General features: G+C 38.9%; 2 protein-coding genes across 3 annotated transcripts; both read right to left on the bottom strand.

Moving 5' to 3' along the window:
* Window positions 1-2787: 2787 nt before the first annotated feature.
* On the bottom strand, window positions 2788-3958 carry LOC124054985 (protein S100-P-like). Its single transcript, XM_046381563.1, has 2 exons — window positions 3508-3958; window positions 2788-3031 (listed from the first exon to the last, which is right to left on the bottom strand). The coding sequence occupies exons 1-2, from the start codon at window positions 3643-3645 to the stop codon at window positions 2891-2893; spliced, it is 279 nt and encodes a 92-aa protein (XP_046237519.1). The 5' UTR covers window positions 3646-3958; the 3' UTR covers window positions 2788-2890.
* Window positions 3959-5925: 1967 nt separating this feature from the next.
* Window positions 5926-10772, bottom strand: LOC124054983. 2 transcript variants are annotated; one of them, XM_046381562.1, is made up of 5 exons: window positions 10652-10772; window positions 9990-10325; window positions 9576-9677; window positions 6651-6751; window positions 5926-6154 (listed from the first exon to the last, which is right to left on the bottom strand). In XM_046381562.1, the coding sequence occupies exons 1-5, from the start codon at window positions 10707-10709 to the stop codon at window positions 6089-6091; spliced, it is 663 nt and encodes a 220-aa protein (XP_046237518.1). In that variant the 5' UTR covers window positions 10710-10772; the 3' UTR covers window positions 5926-6088. The 2 variants fall into 2 exon arrangements, with proteins under 2 accessions (XP_046237518.1, XP_046237516.1); XM_046381560.1 differs by having other exon boundaries at window positions 9576-9680.
* Window positions 10773-18959: the final 8187 nt, after the last annotated feature.

Here is an 18959-nt window from a genome sequence, read left to right on the forward strand (position 1 = left end):
CAGAACGAGGTATTCATAACTGCTGTACGTCCTCACGTGGAACGAGCTAAGCAGTGTGTGTGTGTGTGTGTTTGTGTGTGTGTGAGAGAGAGAGAGAGAGAGAGTGGCTGTTTGGTGTAAACCTCTGACCACAAATACCTCGCATCAACACATGGTTTGAGATTGCAGCCCATGGGAAGACCTTTGCTTCAATAATCAGTAGTAATCTGAAACTGTACTTTTAAAAAAATAACATGCATGAAGAATAATCCCAAGAATGTCTTCAATTCATTAATAACTTTATTTATGAATCTTGCTGAAATAGAGACCCACTAATTTACAGTATTAAAATGAATAAATTTGTCAGTACTGAAAGGTACCACCATGCCTGCTTGTACTGATATGGAATCTAGAAGATGTCAGCAAAATACTGGAAGAGAATTCTTTCATATTAACATGGGCAGGATATGGAAAAATAGAATAAATCATTTATGATGGCTTTATTAATTGATTAATAAGTAATTTACTAATTCTTTAAATGGAAGCAAAAAAAGGCCACAATTTAACTAATGCTGAATACTTAAGATTTAAATTTAAATACCACAAGTTTACTTTTTTTTTTTTTGTCTTTTTTTGCACACAGTGGGCACAGGGACATTTAGATCTCTGGAGATGGACTTGTAGCCTTGAGATTGTCCCTGCTTTTCCACAATTTTGGTTCTCAAATCCTCTGACAATTCTTTGCTCTTCTTTCTTTTCACAGACACACAACGCAAAGGTTGAGCCAATTTTTCTCCATTTTAACTGGCTGTAAGTGTGATTTCTATATTGCCAGCACCTGTTACCTGCCACAGGTGAGTTTAATTACAAATTAAAGGAGCATCACATGGTTGAAATACAATGGAGTTCTGTGTAGAATCATATCAGATTTGGCTTTTTTTTCCCTCTGCTTTTTAGTGTTGTTCCAATGCAACCAAAAGAAATAAACATGTGAATACCAAAGCTTTTGTAATTTGAACATTTTTTTTGGGAGAAGTGGTGCATTATCTGACAGAAGTGCAGGGGTGCCAATATTTTTGGCCACGACTGTTGTAGAAAGTGGAGGCAATTTGTCATATAAAATATAGTGTAGGCTCTGAAACTTTAATGTGTTTCTGCTGTTGTGCACACTATCTATTACGAATAATGTAATATGAATGGACTGTAAAACTAATAAACATCATAATCATGTATAAGATGAAAAAATAGGACAAACTGAACTCCTCAGCACCAACATGTGGATCTCCTGATTCCAAAGCTACATCCTTCTCTCTGGACACCTAATCCTCATAAGCCTTTATAATGTCCTGCACAGACAGAAAGAGAGAGAGAGAGAGAGAGGAAGTGGAGAGAGGAGAGTCTGAGCTTAATGACCTTGGAAGCCGATTACAGGCCAACCGTGTTTTCACAAACGACACTGCGAGCCCCTGGACTCAGTCTGTATGTATCAAAACAGCCACAGTCACACAGAAAAGACTGCAGGCATAGTGACTCATTCAATGGTGATTCATGAAGGTACTAATGATAAAGACAAACCTTTGCACTTTGTGTAAATGCTGTTTTCAGTATCGGCTTCTGAAAGACATGGTGCCACTAGAGGGCAGCCTAGGTGTTCTGTAATTACACAACTGTCCCAGCTGGAGAAAGTGTGTCACTTGGATGTGCTCCCTGGTGGGCTAATAGAGTGTTGACCTGACCTAAAGACAGAAAGTATTAACACAAGTGGATTAAGAGACAGCGTGATGCCTCTGATCAGAGCGTTAATAAACTGCCTGGAAGTCCAGAAGTTTCCCCTGCAGTTTGTTTGACTCCCACAAATCCCACTTTTCCCTCAGACCAATCAGGCGTAAACACAACACCTGCACATATCAACTCCATTCATGCATAGCGTGGAGTATCAGCTGTCAGCTTACATTGTAAAGCTACCGTGTAATTCCCAATCTTTTCTCCTGGATTTGAACATGGTGTGTTCTCTGTTAAGGCCTTGTCGTTCGTGTGGTCCTTTGTGAAAAACAACTCTGTGTGTGTGTGACCGCAAACCTGTTTGCAAGATGCAATCTGCGAAGCTCCCGCTACTTTTCATAGGGCTGATGCTGTTACGTCAGATACAAAACCACTGGTCTGACCGATTGCTATTGCAAATGTCCTTTGCTGCTGCACACTTCCGGCAGAGCGAAGCGATCTCTGAGCATGAAAGGTACGATGGTAATATTACACTGAGATGTGTGCTGAAAACCCTTGCGCAATGCCACCTTTTTGTTTTCAAACTTGAGAACTTTGAAAAAAGACTGACTTCTCAGCCTGTAATTACGTAATATAACCCTTCAAGTGAAACCTACAATTTCATTTTAAACAGAGAACTCTAAGAGGACCCTGGTACCTGTTTAGTTTCATGTGGCCCCATGTCCTAGTTAAACAGGAAGTGCGATGATTGTTCTTACAAGAGTGAACCTGTTTGACCACCTGCCACATTTCCAGACAAACATGTCACCATTCATTTTGTTCTTTTCCACCACACAAATATGTTAAATTGTATGTTTTTGACCTCTGTGTTACGCAACGGCAGAAGGGCTGTTTTGAAAGTTCTTAACATGCCACGCTTTTTGAACATTGTCCATCCAAAGCAGAACATGTAATTTAGAAAATTCTTTAACTTTACAAATCTGTTTTTGAGTTTGTGTTTTTCTCTTTTATTTTGTCATCACCATATTCTTATTGCTTGTGATTTCATGTTAGTCACACAATACGTGTACACCAGCCATGTAAAGGCAAATGCATCATTTTATTCAGATGTTAAAGAAAACAATCGGCATAGGGGTTTTATGTCTTTGCTGGAACCATTTGGCCCCACCCCAGGGTGCTGTCTCCCTGCTCACTTCTTGGGACAGCGGTCATGGCAAGCACAGGTGAGAGCTGCCACCATCACCACGAATTCACTGAAGTCGACCTCGGAGTCCCCGTTAAAATCCAGACCTTTCAGCAGCTTGTCCACCTCATCAGGGTTCTTCGCTGCCTGCACAGACAGACAAAACAATTAATATTGTTGCATTGTTACACTATTCCAATATTATTGCATGCATTTGGGAACGCTGGAATGCAAGTGCCTTGGTAAGTCTCTTTTCCTTGCTACAAATAGTAGAATTTTAGCATCAAGAGTGTTATTCAGGTTCAAATTGGGTGCAAATATGGCAATAACTTAATGGGAGGGTATTTTAAACTGGTCAAAAAGTTCAAAAATGAAGAAAAATAAACAGTAATAAAACATTCAAAAATGCATCGCTGCAAAAGCATCAGATAAATCAATCACTATTATGATTTAGATTTAGATTTTAAACCAAAAGGAAACACATTTCAGAACTGCAGGCTTATTTTGTCACGTAAAACTGTACTCACACTACGAAGCATATTGTTTTTATGGATGAATATCTAAAGTATGAGCAAACGTGCATCACTGTGACCTCCCCATCCCTGCGTTCCTGTGCACTGTACCTTAAGCAATCCAGGTAGCTCTTTCTCAAGCAAAGTCTTGACCTCGGCTTTGCTCAGGGTGTCCTTGCTGCCTTCCCCAGCAGCATACGTATCAAATGTCTTCATCAGGATGGCCATGGCCGTCTCTAGCTGGGTCATGTTTGCTGTTTAAGAGGAAAATCTGAGACCAGCACCGATCGACAGAGTAGGAGTGTCAAGAGTGAGAGAGGAGAGAGGCAACTCTTTTTATACCTTTGGGAAGAAAAGACTAATAACACGTTTCAAAAGGTCAGGTAACACCGGTAAAGTATTGAATGTAGGTGGTGACTCCAACTTCGTCAACATACTCCCAGTCCTACAACGCCCAGTGTACATACTACACTTACTTATCACAGATCATTAAGAGCTTTAGTCATTTACTTGTTGATTTAAGGGGAGGTCTTTTCCTTAACTATGCCACATAATAGATTGTGTGATGTGTTTGATTTTAAGCAATGTAAAGTTGATATATAAGCCTGGTGCTGGTTGTCTCATTAGCTATCAGATGACACTGAAACACGTTTAAATCTAATGCCAGTGCATCTGTTGTGGTTGTTGGTCTAACCACAAGAGGAAAATCCAGGATTACAGGAATCTTGTAGCAGTGTTGCCAAAAAATGCTTTTCAAACATGCTTAAATGATATGAATAATGTGGAATATCACTTAACATACTGTGCCATCACTCATCAGCCTAAAACAAAGTGTTTTAGCATTTTATGTTTTAGGATTTCTAAGAAATGAGCATGATAGAAGAATCAATATACATTACCGCTGCATCTTTTGTGGTTAACAAGGGAATGATTGCAAGCGAAAGAAAGTGTGCGAGAGTGTGAGAAAGCCTGCAGTGGTTAACACCATTTGCAGGTATCTGTGGGTATACAGTAAAGATGGTATGCAAGTAAGGGGGGGTGTATACTGCTTGTTTGTTCCCATGAGTGAAGGACCATCTTCATTTCCTCTAAGTCTGAAAAAGGCTGACTCATTGGGTGTGGGGTCTCTGTATTAAGAAACCTGTTGGTGCCCATCATGCTACTATTTATTTAGTCATTGGTCATCACCCTCACATAACCACTTATAAATAATTTTCAAGATATGTGACAACAAAACTATCCGTATCACACAGGCTCTAACTGAATAACTGAACGCAAAGCAAAAGTCACACTCAAAGATTGCAGGAGGACAACATGATTTTTGTTTTTAATGCATTTTTGTTTGTGGACCCATGTGTAACCTGAGCACTGAGTCTGTCTGTCACTTGGCCACGTCAGAGGACGTATGGCTGCTGCCATACGCAGAACAGGGTGGGGTTCAACTTCGAAGGTTAATCGCACGCAAGCACGTACTGCATACAGCCCATATATGAAATCCACTTGAAACTGTGAAGTACTCCCCACAGGTGGAGATGGGTGTGCTCGAGTCTAATCATTTTATTGCTTGTATCTTGTTTTCATGCTTGTCAGAGTCAAGAACCCACTTTCACATGTATAGTGACAGAGGGCATCAGGGTCTTGACAGCCCTATTTTACATGCATAAAGTCCTTGTAATTCAGATAAAGTTCATTCCAACAAGAAAAAATATCACACAGATAAGCTATTTGGTGAAAATGGTGGTCCATGAAGCTCTTCTTTCACCAATAAGAAGCATGATAATATCCTCGATGAATGCGCTGGACAAATCCCAGGTACTGTGAGTGATATAGTGTTGTTTGATGAGGACAGCCAATTTTGAGTGACAGCTGAGTGACAGCTTGACAGTATGTTTACACATATGACACACTGTGGCTGAGTAAATGTGTGGTACCTATGTAGTACCTTGTAGTACCTGTCGTCTTGGTTATGAAGTAGTTCTCACATCAGGGGGCTGATGAGGGTTGGATTTATTTATTTATTTATTTTTTAAATCATAATTATGTTACTAATATGAGCAACTTACTAACATTGAATGTAAGCCTTCTTTCAGTAACAATGCTAAAAATGTTTTACGGACGTGATTTTGGTAAATTTTGTAAAAAATAAATACATAGCGTGAAATTTAGAGCACATGCGTTGAGAAATGAGCGCACACATGGTGAAATCTTAGACGCTTTGTGTCAGATTTGTATCGGCTTGTGTGACAACAAAATGCATACAACAAGACCAAGGAGAAACTGCACTAACTGTCACAGGCAATGTTTCCTGTCATTGACCTATTATGTAGCAACCCCCTAACCACAGTTTCCACCCAGTGTCCTTCAGATGATGTGTTTGCCTGTTTGCCATGTAATCAATACCACTCATAAATGTAGACAACTACTAACTGATAACATGATCACGAAAACAAAAGCATCTAATTTCTTAAGTGAGAATGTCTGTAAATGTTCACACCCCACATTATCACTGAAAGGAATTTAGAGCACAAAGATTGGCAAGACTTAGTTTATAGAAAAATAGAAAATATTTACACTCACATAAAATCACTTACATAATTCACGTAACAGTAAGTAAATGAATGTACAAGATATACATGCTGAAATATAGCAAAAGAAAATATTGGAACTTTAGAAAAGTCCTCTGAATGCATCTTCACCCGCTTTCTTTGGTCTGCACACGTTCAAAGTAATCGAAGGATTCATACACTGATACCTGACACTGAAAGAAAGAGAGATAAAAACAATTATTACATGTACACAATATATTCTATAGTACATCAGTACATCAAAATAATGTCAAATAAGAGTAATTTAAAAGAGCTAAAGGGTCTGTGGAAGTTAAAACGTGGACGTTATATTTCGAACTGAGTGACAGGCATATTCACACTGTTCACCCCGTTAAGATGGTTCAGCTCACAAACATTATACAAAGAGTTAATATCAAGCAATGGAAAAAGTTTGTATACACTGAGTAGGCTGATTGAGGACTTGGTTCATTTTATTTAACAGGATATAATGCAACTAAAAGGACAATGGACCCACCGAACGTGGATTAAAGATGAAACAAAGGGTGCTGATTGCTTACCTCCTCACCACACCGAACAAACAGGAACAGTGTCAGTGAGTGCCACATGATTTTTTTTTTTTTCATTTTGCCCTTCATACTCTGCACATTTGTTCACAACTGTCTATTTGTAGACTACCATTACACTCACCCACTGAGTAGAGCCTCTAGAGGAACTGGTGCTATGTTTGTCCGTTTCTGCCACCTCTGAGTCAGTCTGGGGAGACTCGTAGATCACCCTGACTGCTTGTGCTGAAACCAACACACACACACACACACACACACACAAACACTATGTAAATGTAGAAAGAGAGATGTGCTTTATTTTAATGAAACTATACTACTGTTTACTTATGTTACAAGTACAAGTACTACTACTATTACCACAAAGAGAAGGCTAACAGTACTGCTAATATGCACACCTACTTATGAACCTAAAGAAGTATCTGGGAAAGTCACTGGCTCATCGCACTTCCAACACATCTGGCTCATGAAACAGATGTAGGAAATCACTGCCACCATTTCTCCTGAAACACTTTTCTTATCCTCAGCAATCTGGATCATATACATCCAACAGAGAGCTGATCCAGTTGTGGGAAAGAATTTTCAGCAGACATTGGCAATGGTGTACAGCATGGTTCAGTTCTTAACCCTGTACATTTCTTACTTCAGTGATATTTTGTCATATTTTGGTTAAAGCCTTGAATAAGCATAGAATTGCCTTTACAGACGTGAAGTGTGTACACATTGTGTATACATTGCCCATGTAAACAAAACATAAATACCCTATCATATCCAGCTTTATAGTAACTGCCTTTAATGTGCGTCGGTTTCCCTCATTTACTACATATTACACATTATGTAGTTTGACTGCTGAACAGAAAATATTATGGTAAACAATATTATGATAGTCTTGCTAAAACAAAAGTGAATACCTGGTACTGGTAATGTAAATGAGGAAAATATACTGTATACACTTACAATTACTGACTATTGGATGGATTAGTCAAATCCAGCTAAGCGGTGGCTACACCAGGTTTACATCAAACTAGGTTCAACCACAATTTGAGTTTATTCAGTCCCCAGAGAAGTGACAGATTTGACGGTTGTGGAGGATACAAAGACATGCTACTGCTGCTCAGGCTCAAGTATATGGGGTGATGATAAACCAGGTTTCTCCGTGCTGAATGTCATATATGACCAAAACCAGAACCAGACTCTAAACTAGCACACTAATGAGCATGTAAAAGCACTCCGCAGTCAGTAATTATATATGAAATGTGGTCCAGGTATTCATCCACTCAACAATAAGGCAGAGGAAAGCATCTTCAGAGTGACCTTTGACTTTTGAATTGGACGTTTGAATTTTTAAATAAACCGGCCAATGCAGTACCCTTCATTCAGCTAAAGAAATATACCGATTTACAAGTAAATTGTATATTTTTGTATCTAGAAATGATTATCACTGCTGTCTGATGTCCTTCTGTCAAATGGTCAGAATTTGTCTGCAGCAATTTTAACCAGAGCTTAACTGACCGTTCCTCGCCAAATTCTGCTCACTTACGTTGTCTTCAAAACTGCCCTAATCACTTCTTTAGATTAACAATGTGTCATATAAACACATGTACTATGAAAGGGGTTAGTTTTACTAACAAAGTCAAAGAGACCCCTGAGTGCGGCAGAATGCATTTTTATGACTTTTATTTTGTTATGTTTACTGTTTCGATAAACAAGCCACAGTTTTACAGTCCACTATGGTCTGATCAGGGACACAGGAAACAGCTTTATTTCAATATAAAAGCTTTGATGAACTCAGCGCACTGGTATGTGAACTGTCCAGCACTAAATCGCAGACAGAATAAAGCAGACTAAAGTCAGTGACTAACCAGTGAACACAGCGGAGTATTTAGCCACTAAAAATTGGAAGTGTGGATTGGAGACCAATATAAACATAAAAAAGAGTAAATATTGTGTTTGCCAAACATTTGTTTGGCTGACAGAAACACAATTTTAAATGTCAGGTGAGCAGCTTTTCACCTTTTTAAGAACTTAAGATCTCGTGGTCATCTTTAAAGCACAGTATGGTTTAGCATTAGTCCCCTATTGGTGAATAGTTTCTTTTATTTACTCCTCAGTTCGAACTTAAGGCTTCAAGTTGCTTGCTGCTCTGGTAAGGTTTGTAGAACTGCAGTTTGATTTCTCTTATATTCATTTTGCCCTCTAAATCTTCTTTTCTTTGAAACCTTTTTTTTCCCAACTAGTAACTACTGTTGCTGTTGGGTTTTTTTGTTTGTTTGTTTGTTTGTTTTTGGGGTTTTTTGGCTGTTTCACAATATGAGCTGTTTCTCAGCCCAGTACTAAAAATGACTGAGCTTTTTTTAAAATTATTATTGTTTTAGAAAACCCCTGCTGGCTAATTTCCGCTTTACAAGACAGCACACCGTGTGTATTGTTCAAACGAAACTATCTCAGCAACGAAAGCCGATGATGTGCAATGAGTGAAATCACAATCATTTGTGCCTGATGTCAAAGAATAAAATAAACTGATGAGTGTGTGATCTACAGTGGGAGTCACTAAAGGGACCATCTTAAAAGATAAAAATGAACTTGCAGGCCAGATAAACAGGGTCAGAACCAGAACTTTCCTACTGGGATGAATAGCTTAAACCCAATGATTCTGTCAGGGTAGCTTCAAATGTACAGTAAATTAAAGAATAATTAACTACACACGTGGAGTCCCCTCACACACCAAAGGTAACTAAAGGTACAGGTAAAGGTTTCTCCTCAGATAAAGAGTAAGTACTCGGTTCTGGATTATGTTTCCCCTCAATTTCTTTCTTTCTTTAAATAAAAAAAGACCTTTTGAATGTTTTTTTTTGCATTTCTAATTACCTTTAGATGTGGATTTTATCTGCCTGCACTTAGGCCTGATGAGTTTCATACGTGTGGTCTATTTTTTTTCTCAACTGCAGTACTAGCGGAGTCCAGCCAAGGAAACATTTTTGTCATGTGAATCAACCAATCATTTATTCATGCTGTCGCTGATGCTTGGATAATATAATACTTTTGTCTGTACCTTCTCTCCTTCGTAGAATGCACAAACAGGCCAGCGCGACAAGTAGAACTGGAGCCACTACAGCCAGGGAAGCGGTCAGCCACTGTGGAGAGCTGCTGTTATCTGCTGAGTGTTCGTTTTGCAAGGGGGGGGAATAAAGAAACACAAATATTACAGTGATATTAACAAGGCTGAAGGGTTTGTTTTGTTTTTGATTTGCACAGGAGTTAGAAAGAATTTATAAAAACAAACACTGTGCTTCAAAATAAATAAAAAAGAATCTGTTTTGCATTTGTAGTTTACATATAAAACAAGCAAAGACTGATCTGAACCGACCAGGCCCCATTCTGAATGTGCATCATTATGAGCCCATTCATATTTCAACCAAGATATTTGTTACACCTGTAATGCAAACTGTCAGGCTTTGTCACCTACTTTCTGTTTTGTTGTCTGTTGTGTTGTTTCCAGTCACAACTGTGAGGACTGTACCATTTCCTTCAGACACCTGCAAAGATGGTATCTCCACATTCACCTTGCAGGTGTATTTCCCCGAATCTTTTCTTTTGATAGCCGTAAAGATGAGGTACGAGCATTTAGATCCGATAGAGTCTTTCTTCAAATTATCACTCTTTATACTCGTTTGATTTTTAATCCAGTTAACTGTCATTTGTTGAAACGTCAGTGTCCAGCAGCAGGAGATGTTTACTGTCCCTCCCTCCACGACAGAGACATCGGGGGACTGGATCACTGCAGTTGTGCCCGATGAGACACCTAGAAGGACACAGTCGTGTTGTGGTAGTTTCATAAATTTTCAGAAATATTTTCAGAAGCTTAATCTAACCTAAATATACCTAATGGGAACTTTTCTATTCAAAGAAAAAATAAACAGTTACATTCTATATAGACATGGCTTAACATAAATTACAGTAATTTATTGTATTTTTTTACAAATCAACAACCAAATAAAGGGCTAACACACCAACAATGAAACAACTTTTTGGTTCAAACATGAGCTATTCCAAATGCTAATCTTAAAATATGTTTAACCTGTTAAACGGTCGTGACATTAAAAGCGACGTGGTTGCGTTTTTACTTACTCCAAGATGAGAGGGCACAGAGAGAGGCAAGTAACAGACTGCTGAGTAGAAGCTTCATCTTTCCGCACCGATTCACAACTGATTACTGCCACTCACTCTTTTTAGCTGCTTTAAGTCCTTCCCACCGCACACGCACACAGACACACACACGCACACACACAGAATCATGTTTCCATCACTTCTGGGGACATTAAATAGCATTAATTTCCTGGAGGCGTAAACACCACTTAAACATAAACATTACTTGCCTAATTATGACTTTACCTTAACCTAACTCTAACCTCAACCTAACCATAAATTAGGTGGGTCCTCACAATTTTGTCCCCACAACTACAGGAATATGCACACACACACACACACACACACACACACACACACAGAGTATATTTTCTTCAGTGTTCTTCTGTATTTTCTTTCATCTTCTGTTGCTTCCTCTGTCAAATAAAAAAAAAGGTAGATATAGTTCCTGTGAAAGACATTCACAAATCTTTACTGTTTCTCTTTATTTTACTTAAACATACTGGAAAAAAAAGATGCTGAGGAGAGAGGCAATACTTACTTAATGCATTTATGTAAGAACCAGAGCATCTGAAAAGTATAGATTGTAGTAATACACTCACTTTTCCTGTCTTTCACATTATTCTGATGATACGAATTTCTCTTTGTTGGAAAGCTTTGACAGTCACACTGTTGCTAGAAACATGGGTTGTTCAGCACAGCCACTAGGCGTCCCTAGAGTCTGAACTTCATAACTTAATATAGACCCTTCTGTGAGTCAAGGGAGGACAGCATTAGGCTCTACAGAGCCTTCATTTCAGTTGCTTGACTGCCTCTCATTCAAAAGTTTGGAATCCAAGGTGCTGTACAATGTTCAGAAGAAAGTCGAGAGTTTCATTTCACAAGCCTGCAATGTTAAATGAGTGGTGTACTCTTTCAAAGGAACAGTTCCACTTTTTTTGAAAGCACGCTTTCTGGTGTTCACTTTCTTGGCAAACTATAAGAGAAGAGTGACACCTTCATGTCATGTCTTCACTCATGTCTTTATGGTAACTATGTAGTTGGAGCCACTAGCTGGTTAATGTAGCTTAGAATGAAGACTGGAGACAAGGCCAACCTCTCAAACACCAAATTGTTAATTTCTTGAAAGAAAAGACTTTTAACCTGATAATTAATGAGACTCTGAGGTGCTGCTGAATGGATTTTGTTAAATTTGTTCAGCACCAGGCTGGCTGTTTGGCCCTGCATACAGTCTTTGGGCTGAGGTAAGCTAGCCAACTGCAGGCTGTAGCTTTATATTAAATGCATAGACATGACAGTGGTGTCAATCTTCTCATCTTACTCTTCACAATGAAGTGAACAGGCCTATTTCCCCAAACATCTAACTATTCCTTTTAAGGTCTAGTGTTGGCAGATACTTTGCCTCTTAAATGCGCCCTGCTCATTGTAATTGTTTTGGATTATACAGTATTCCTACTCTAGTGTGCTCCGATTATTGTTATTTTTGTTGTAGCTGATGCGGGGCTGCTTAAATACAGGATAATCAGGAATGAGTTTTTTAGTTGGTTATGGCTAATTGAGCAACCCCCGATTTAATCTTCAACATCGCTCAGTGCAAAACTAATACAAAGATATTGTGCATGTCAGACTAAAATGTGTTTCTTATTAGATTCTTCAATGATTTTGGAATAAGGAAGTCTTGATTTTAGTTGTTTTTGAAATTATGTGGATTTTGGAAAAAGCTGTATTCACATTGGGTGCGTTGAATCACCTACACGTGTAATGCTCGGCAAAAAAAAATATCAAAGTAACCGAAATCGACAATTCAGCATTTCCACAGTGACAACATGATTCACTCAAATCATGATGTACTGAAGTTAGTCTGATCCAGATTAACCTCACTTACTGACGTAATCACAATAACAAAGTCCATCAGTCTCCCTGCTTGAAACATTCAGCGATTGATCAACTCCTCTAGTCACATGCATGCTGCTAATGCAGCGTTGAAACACCTTATAGACAGTGGAGATGAGTGAATATTGAAATGTATAATATTTCATTGTACTCGCAGAGTCTGCCTGTTGATGAAATAGAACAGAAGGAGTTGATAACTTGAAATTCACACAGACAGCTGCTAGCTTGGTGATTAATTGTAGAAGCATTTTCTTGTTAGATATATTGAAAAATCTCTTTGCACCTCAACAGCAATCAGTAAATCAAACGCGATGACGACGGTGCACTGCACTTGCAGAAGACACCCTCTGAGACGAAGAATTAATCGCAATGACTCTCACTTCATCTCTCAACCAACTCTGTGACGCTCACCACACAAGAAAACAGCGGGCGTCATCTTTTGCAGAGGTGTGCAAAACCACAGTGTCTGTTCTTTCCACTCAGATGTCAGTTAACGTGTTGGCAGACAGCTTTTAAATGAGCTTAAAGCAGCAAAGATATCACTGATGTCAGGAAGCAAAGAGTTACAGAAGTCCAGTTGGAAAATGATGAGAGTATTAATAACAGTTTGCAGGTTTTTGGAAATCCTCATCAAGATAATATAGTCATCAGATATTCAGATATTTTCTTCATCTCCTTTCTTATTTTCAACCTGCTTTCATTTCTTTTCTCCTTCCTTTCCTCTTTTTCTTGGTCTTCTCCTGCTGTTCTTTGAACTGAAATAAGTTTATTTCCAGGAGCAGCTGAAACATAATAAGTAAACATAACTTTATAGTCATAATGTATATATGGCCTAGGTGGCAGCAAGACACCATATCATCATAGAGTAAGTGAAAATAAAAAAATCAAAGGACAGGATGACTCATTAACAAACAAAATCAACTGCTTAGATAGATTCATTGTACCCAGTTAAATGTCAGAAAACAGTTTAATTGCAGATCATAAATATTACACTTTAAGCTGTGGTGCTGTACTGGTAAAATCCTTTTTGTAATCATAATGTCACATAATGTCACATAATGGCAGGTTGAAGACAAAACCAAGCATTTTAAAATTTGTACACTAGAAGCCATGTTGAAAAAGAGAAAAAAAATGAATGGCTTAGTGTGTGTGTATACAAAGTTACTTTTAACATTACCTGTAGTGATTTAAAAAGAAAAGCAGTGTTTTAAAGGTGAGTATCTCGATGGACAGATTGTATTTTCTTTGGTTTTATTTGTGAGGAAAGCTATGGGTTATTTCAAGATTGTTTTGTTATTCTGGGACCTGCTCACCCTGACACATTCTTTTGTTTATTATCATACCTATTATTATATCTACCTTGTTTTTGGACTGCACTCTGCTGTGGCACTAGTTAATCCTTGGAAGCTAGGAAAAGGGGGAATCCATTTTGTGCTACACTCAGTTTTCCCCTAGGAAGGCCGTGACAGAATAATAAGTTAGTTTGTTAGTTGGTTTATTGTCCCTTTTGGGGAATTCATTTTCACAGATTCTGTGCACACAGATATCAGAGAAAACACCTTACATACACTGGACAGAGAAACAGACAAATTTGACAGATCATGGCAGTTTGCGGGTGTTACATGACAAAGAGACCTCCAACATGGTGCAGCATGTGGCAACATAATTTGTGCCTCTGAATGGTATTAAAGACAGAGCTGAAACCAGCGAAAAGTATCCTAGCAGAAGTTCCTGGGGAGTCGAGATCTTGCAGGAGAAGAGTCAGGTCACAGTATCCTCTGTTCCTCTCTTAGCCTTATAGGCAAACTGAAAGGGGTCCAATTGATTGCTGACACATGGCAGGATGAATTTAGGTAACAGGTGTTTGAAACATTTCAGAATTATTGATGGAAGCGCAATAGGTCTGAAATCTTTGAATTCTGTTGAGAGAGTCTTTTTTGATAACATGGACTATTGTTGCTTTTTTCCACATGGGAATTTTCCAAGTGTGATACATTTCATAGTATTGTGAGTGTATTACTGGAGCAATTGCTAAGGCACAGGTCTTCATCACCCTTCCTGAGATGCGATCTGGTCCTGGAGTTTTGCCAGGCTTGCATTTATGCAGCTGATGCTGTGCATCCTACGCTAAAAAGGGGATTGGATCTTTGGGATCCAGTGGGGGCAAACTGCTCAGCTCTGGAAGGCACTCGTGGGTGCAGTTATTAATATCAATACGACTGAAAAAAACAAACAAACAGTGTGTCAAAGTTGAATATCTCAATGGACAGAATAAAATTATTATCATTCCTGTTCTTTGGTAAACTGAAGCGGTGTGTATGTTAAGCCATTGGTGTTTTGTCACCTCCCACCAGCTATGGGTTGTCCTTTGTGTTGTCGCCAACCTTAAATGTGATGACTGTTCCATTTCCTTTCAACACAGAGAGAGATTATATCTCCACTGTCACCTGCAATCCTTTGTTGTGATAGCTGTAAAGGTTAAGTATGAACAGTCAGACTCTTTAGAGCAATTCCTCAAATTCTCATTTTATATGCTTGTTTGAGTTAATTGTCAGTCTTTCAAACTCCACTGTTCAGCAGCGGGTGGTGTTAACTGTCCCTCCCTCCATGACAGAGACATCAGGAGTCTGGGTCAGGTTAGTTGTACCTGATGAGACACCTATATAGATACAGAGACATGATGTGCGTACGACAGGGGGTGCTTCTAATTACACTAACATTCAAATACACTTCCTAAAGAAGCATAAGAAACTGATGTTGCTTAAGACTAGAGTACGGTTCACATTTGAACAAGTACCACTACCAGTACCCAGTGGAACCTGGAGCTGGAAGAGGCTAAAACGCCATCTCATGCTGCAGCGTTGGGTGATAATTCTGTGTTTGTAATTTTATTACATTACATAGTCTACTGATCTGAATCCATATTAATATTTCCAGTTCATTGTTCTTTGCTGGGCGGGTGGAGGGGTGAGGTGCTTCCCTGTTGAGGTCGGATGCAGGGGGTTTGCTTGTCGTTCTCTGGCCAAAGCCTTCAGCAGGTTGGGCATCGAAGAAGAGAGGAGGAGGAGGAGAGCCATCAGCAATTCCACCAACCGGCAGAGAGAGTCTCAAGATGGTTCTGGCTCAAAAGAGGAGAGTCATGGAGTCAGAGTAGCTAGCCCACTGGACACAGACCAGGGTCTGATCAGCCCAGGATTCCAGGAACATCACTGACAGTGTGTCCAGAAGCATCTCTACATTTTTAAATCTAACCTGACGATTAGTATGTCAAATCGTAGGTAAGTCTTAGGAGATAGGTTGTTGACTGTTATATTAAATTTTAACAGCAATCTCATTGACAATCTTTCCATAGCTCATCCATTGCATTACAGTACACTGACTCAAAATATGGTGCACTAAACAGCTGCCCATAACATTATGACATTATGATTACATGAACATTTTTTGAGTTATTATCAGTTATATAATATATTAGGATTAATGATGGCCTATTTACCCCCCTGTATAAAATTAGAACTTGGCACCTGCAGAAAGTACAGCACAGTAATCCATATTTCAGATGCCACACACTAATGCACTTATGTTACATGATGATGCATTAATGTCAACTACACTTGTATGTACCTCTAACTGTCATTAGATCGGATTCATTAATAGTTTTAGTCTGTTGTTATATTTTTTCTTACATCAGTGTTTAATCATTTCATGTTCTTGTTTTAAATGCTTCACTTGTGATGTCATTGTATTGTTCTCCAGTGCAAACAGAACATGTGCTCGTGTAGGAGAGTTACATTAATCCACCACAAATGAGATTATTTGACAGTGTTAACTACTGATTAATTTAGCCACAGCAAGAGTTATTAGGGCCTTTCTGTATATTTCTCACAAGAAAAGGTAATAAAGTCTTAAAGTCTTAGATAAACCATTGGAAAATGACAGAATTAGTCATTTTTAGTCCCTTTCAGGGAGTCAGAGCAGGTGATATGTTCTCACCCTTCCTCCCACTACTTTCCTATGTGCTCTTTCAAAGTCAAACGGAAGCTTTTTTAAGGTATCTCTCACGTACTGTCTCTGAAGTGAGAACTCATATTTCAAAGAGGACAAACATACCACCACACAAAAACACATTTGAGATATTTTATTTCGGTCTAGCTTGAAATTACTGCATAATACAGAAACCACCCTCCTCACGGTGACCAATGACTTCCTTTTAGCGTCTGACAGTGAAGAGAGTCCTATTTTAATTATTTGGACCTTAGTGCAGCACTTGACACTGTACACCACAACATATTAATAAACCGTCTGCAGTCTTGGTTGGACATCCGGTTCACTGCACTCCACTGTCTGTGCTCCTATCTTCTGGACAGAACTTTTGCAGTCACCATAGGTGAATACATGTTATCCCCAGCCCACATCATCTGTGGTGTGCTGCAGGGCTCAGTTTTAGGTCCAATTTTATTCTCTATTTATATGCTCCCACTTGGTCAAATTATTCAGAGACACAGTGTCTCTTTTCACTGCTATGCTGACGACACACAGATACACATTCCCTTGAGACCCAATGACCCAAGAAGCCTAGCTGCTGCCAACGACTCTGTTTAACCCCCCACATCCCCAGACACCAATCAGCCTTGGTCCTCTGTCCACCAGTCAAAAACTCACTGCCAGAAACCTAAGTGTTATGCTTGACTCAAACCTCAAAAAAATTGGCCAATCCTGCTTCATCCAACTGCGTATGATCTCAAGACTCACATCACTCCCCCCACAGTCTGACCTCAAAAAAGTGATCCGTACCTTCATTTTCTCCAGGTTAGACTACTGCAACTGTCTCCTGTCCAGCATCTCCCACAAGTGCCTCCAACTAGTTCAGAATGCAGCGGCTAAACTTCTCCCTGGTTTTAACAGACGACATCATATCACCCCTATCCTAGCCTCCCTTCACTGGCTGCAAGTCCATTTTAGAATTGACTTCAAGATTTCACTGATCACTTTTAAAGCACGTCTGGGTCTGGCTACTGGTAACATAACAGAGTTGTTGACCCCCTGTGAGCCAACCCAAAGCCTGAGATCCTTGGGAGGGGACCTTCTCATTGTTCCAAAGTCGAGGTTAAAAACTGAAGGTGACCGGGCTTTTGCTGTCAGAGCCCCTGGAACAGCCTTCCTGAGAAGATAAGGCTTTTACGTGATGTTGTCTTTTTACTGTTTTTTATTTTTACTTTTCTATATTTGTTTTTTATCTATTATATGTAAAGTAGAGCATGCTGAAGTATTATGCTATTTTTTTTAAGTTGTTGGGTCTGTTCAGAGAGTGACACTGTACTTTCCCAGTTATGGGACTAATAAAGGATTATTTTAGGATTATCTTATCTTAAACAAAGGCTGAAAATTCCTACAATGTAAGATAGCATTTTCTTCCTTATGGCTGTGGTTTGAACATTAGCTTTATAGCTGTACTTGTGATTAGGCTGCATTTGGCAGCGGCTAGTGTTTAGAGTGGCTGAAACAACACCACTAGGAAAGAAAGCGTTGCAAGGATTAAAACCTGAGAATGCATCAAGCTGGACACACAGCATGTGTAAACAGTACACTGCAGTATCTGCAAAACCCCTACATGAAGTTATGCTACTGTACCAAACATTTACTAGTTAGTTTAGCATCAGCTAAGGCTTAACAAAAGGTTGCATAGACAAACAAATGAGTTGGCTAATTGAACTAATGTTAACAAATTTTTGTCACCCAGTGTACATCTAATCTTTACACAGAATAAACATGCAGTTAGGGAGGTCGCTATTAACTCTTAAGTGATACACACCAAATACTACATGGCAGATAATTTGACATGGCAACTAAAACACAGGTGTAATTAATTGATTGACTAAAAATAACATTGATCAATTGTGTCTGTTTCCACAGTTTCCAAATAGACTTAAAAATACATCACTTTGTATGCACCAGAGGATTTCCCCACTGAGACATTTAATATTGCTTTTTGAATGACTATTTACATGTAGTGTTGTTAATCACTTTATCTGGTTTCAAGGGAACTGGTTCATCTCATAAACAGGACACTTTCTTGAGCTTTTATTTAGAACAGAAGTGACAGTAACATAGTAATGGGATACCATTTAATCAGCCCGATAAATATCAAATAAATACCCCAATCAATAGTTACACACCATCAAATATAGGCCTATGCACATGTTTACATTACATTACACTAAGAGTTCAGTTCCCACATTGTATCAGCAGAGGGCGCAGAAGATCAAAAATTCAGATAAACAACCTTGTAACTAAGGGAAGGGAAGCCACTGAAGCTTCCTGTTCATACATTAGTGGACTGTAATGTGGAACAAAATGTTTGTGCTTTTTGTTATTTGTCAGTTGATAAATCCGGTCG

Source organism: Scatophagus argus, chromosome 23 (genome assembly GCF_020382885.2).
Source record: "Scatophagus argus isolate fScaArg1 chromosome 23, fScaArg1.pri, whole genome shotgun sequence".
Taxonomy (NCBI): domain Eukaryota; kingdom Metazoa; phylum Chordata; class Actinopteri; family Scatophagidae; genus Scatophagus; species Scatophagus argus.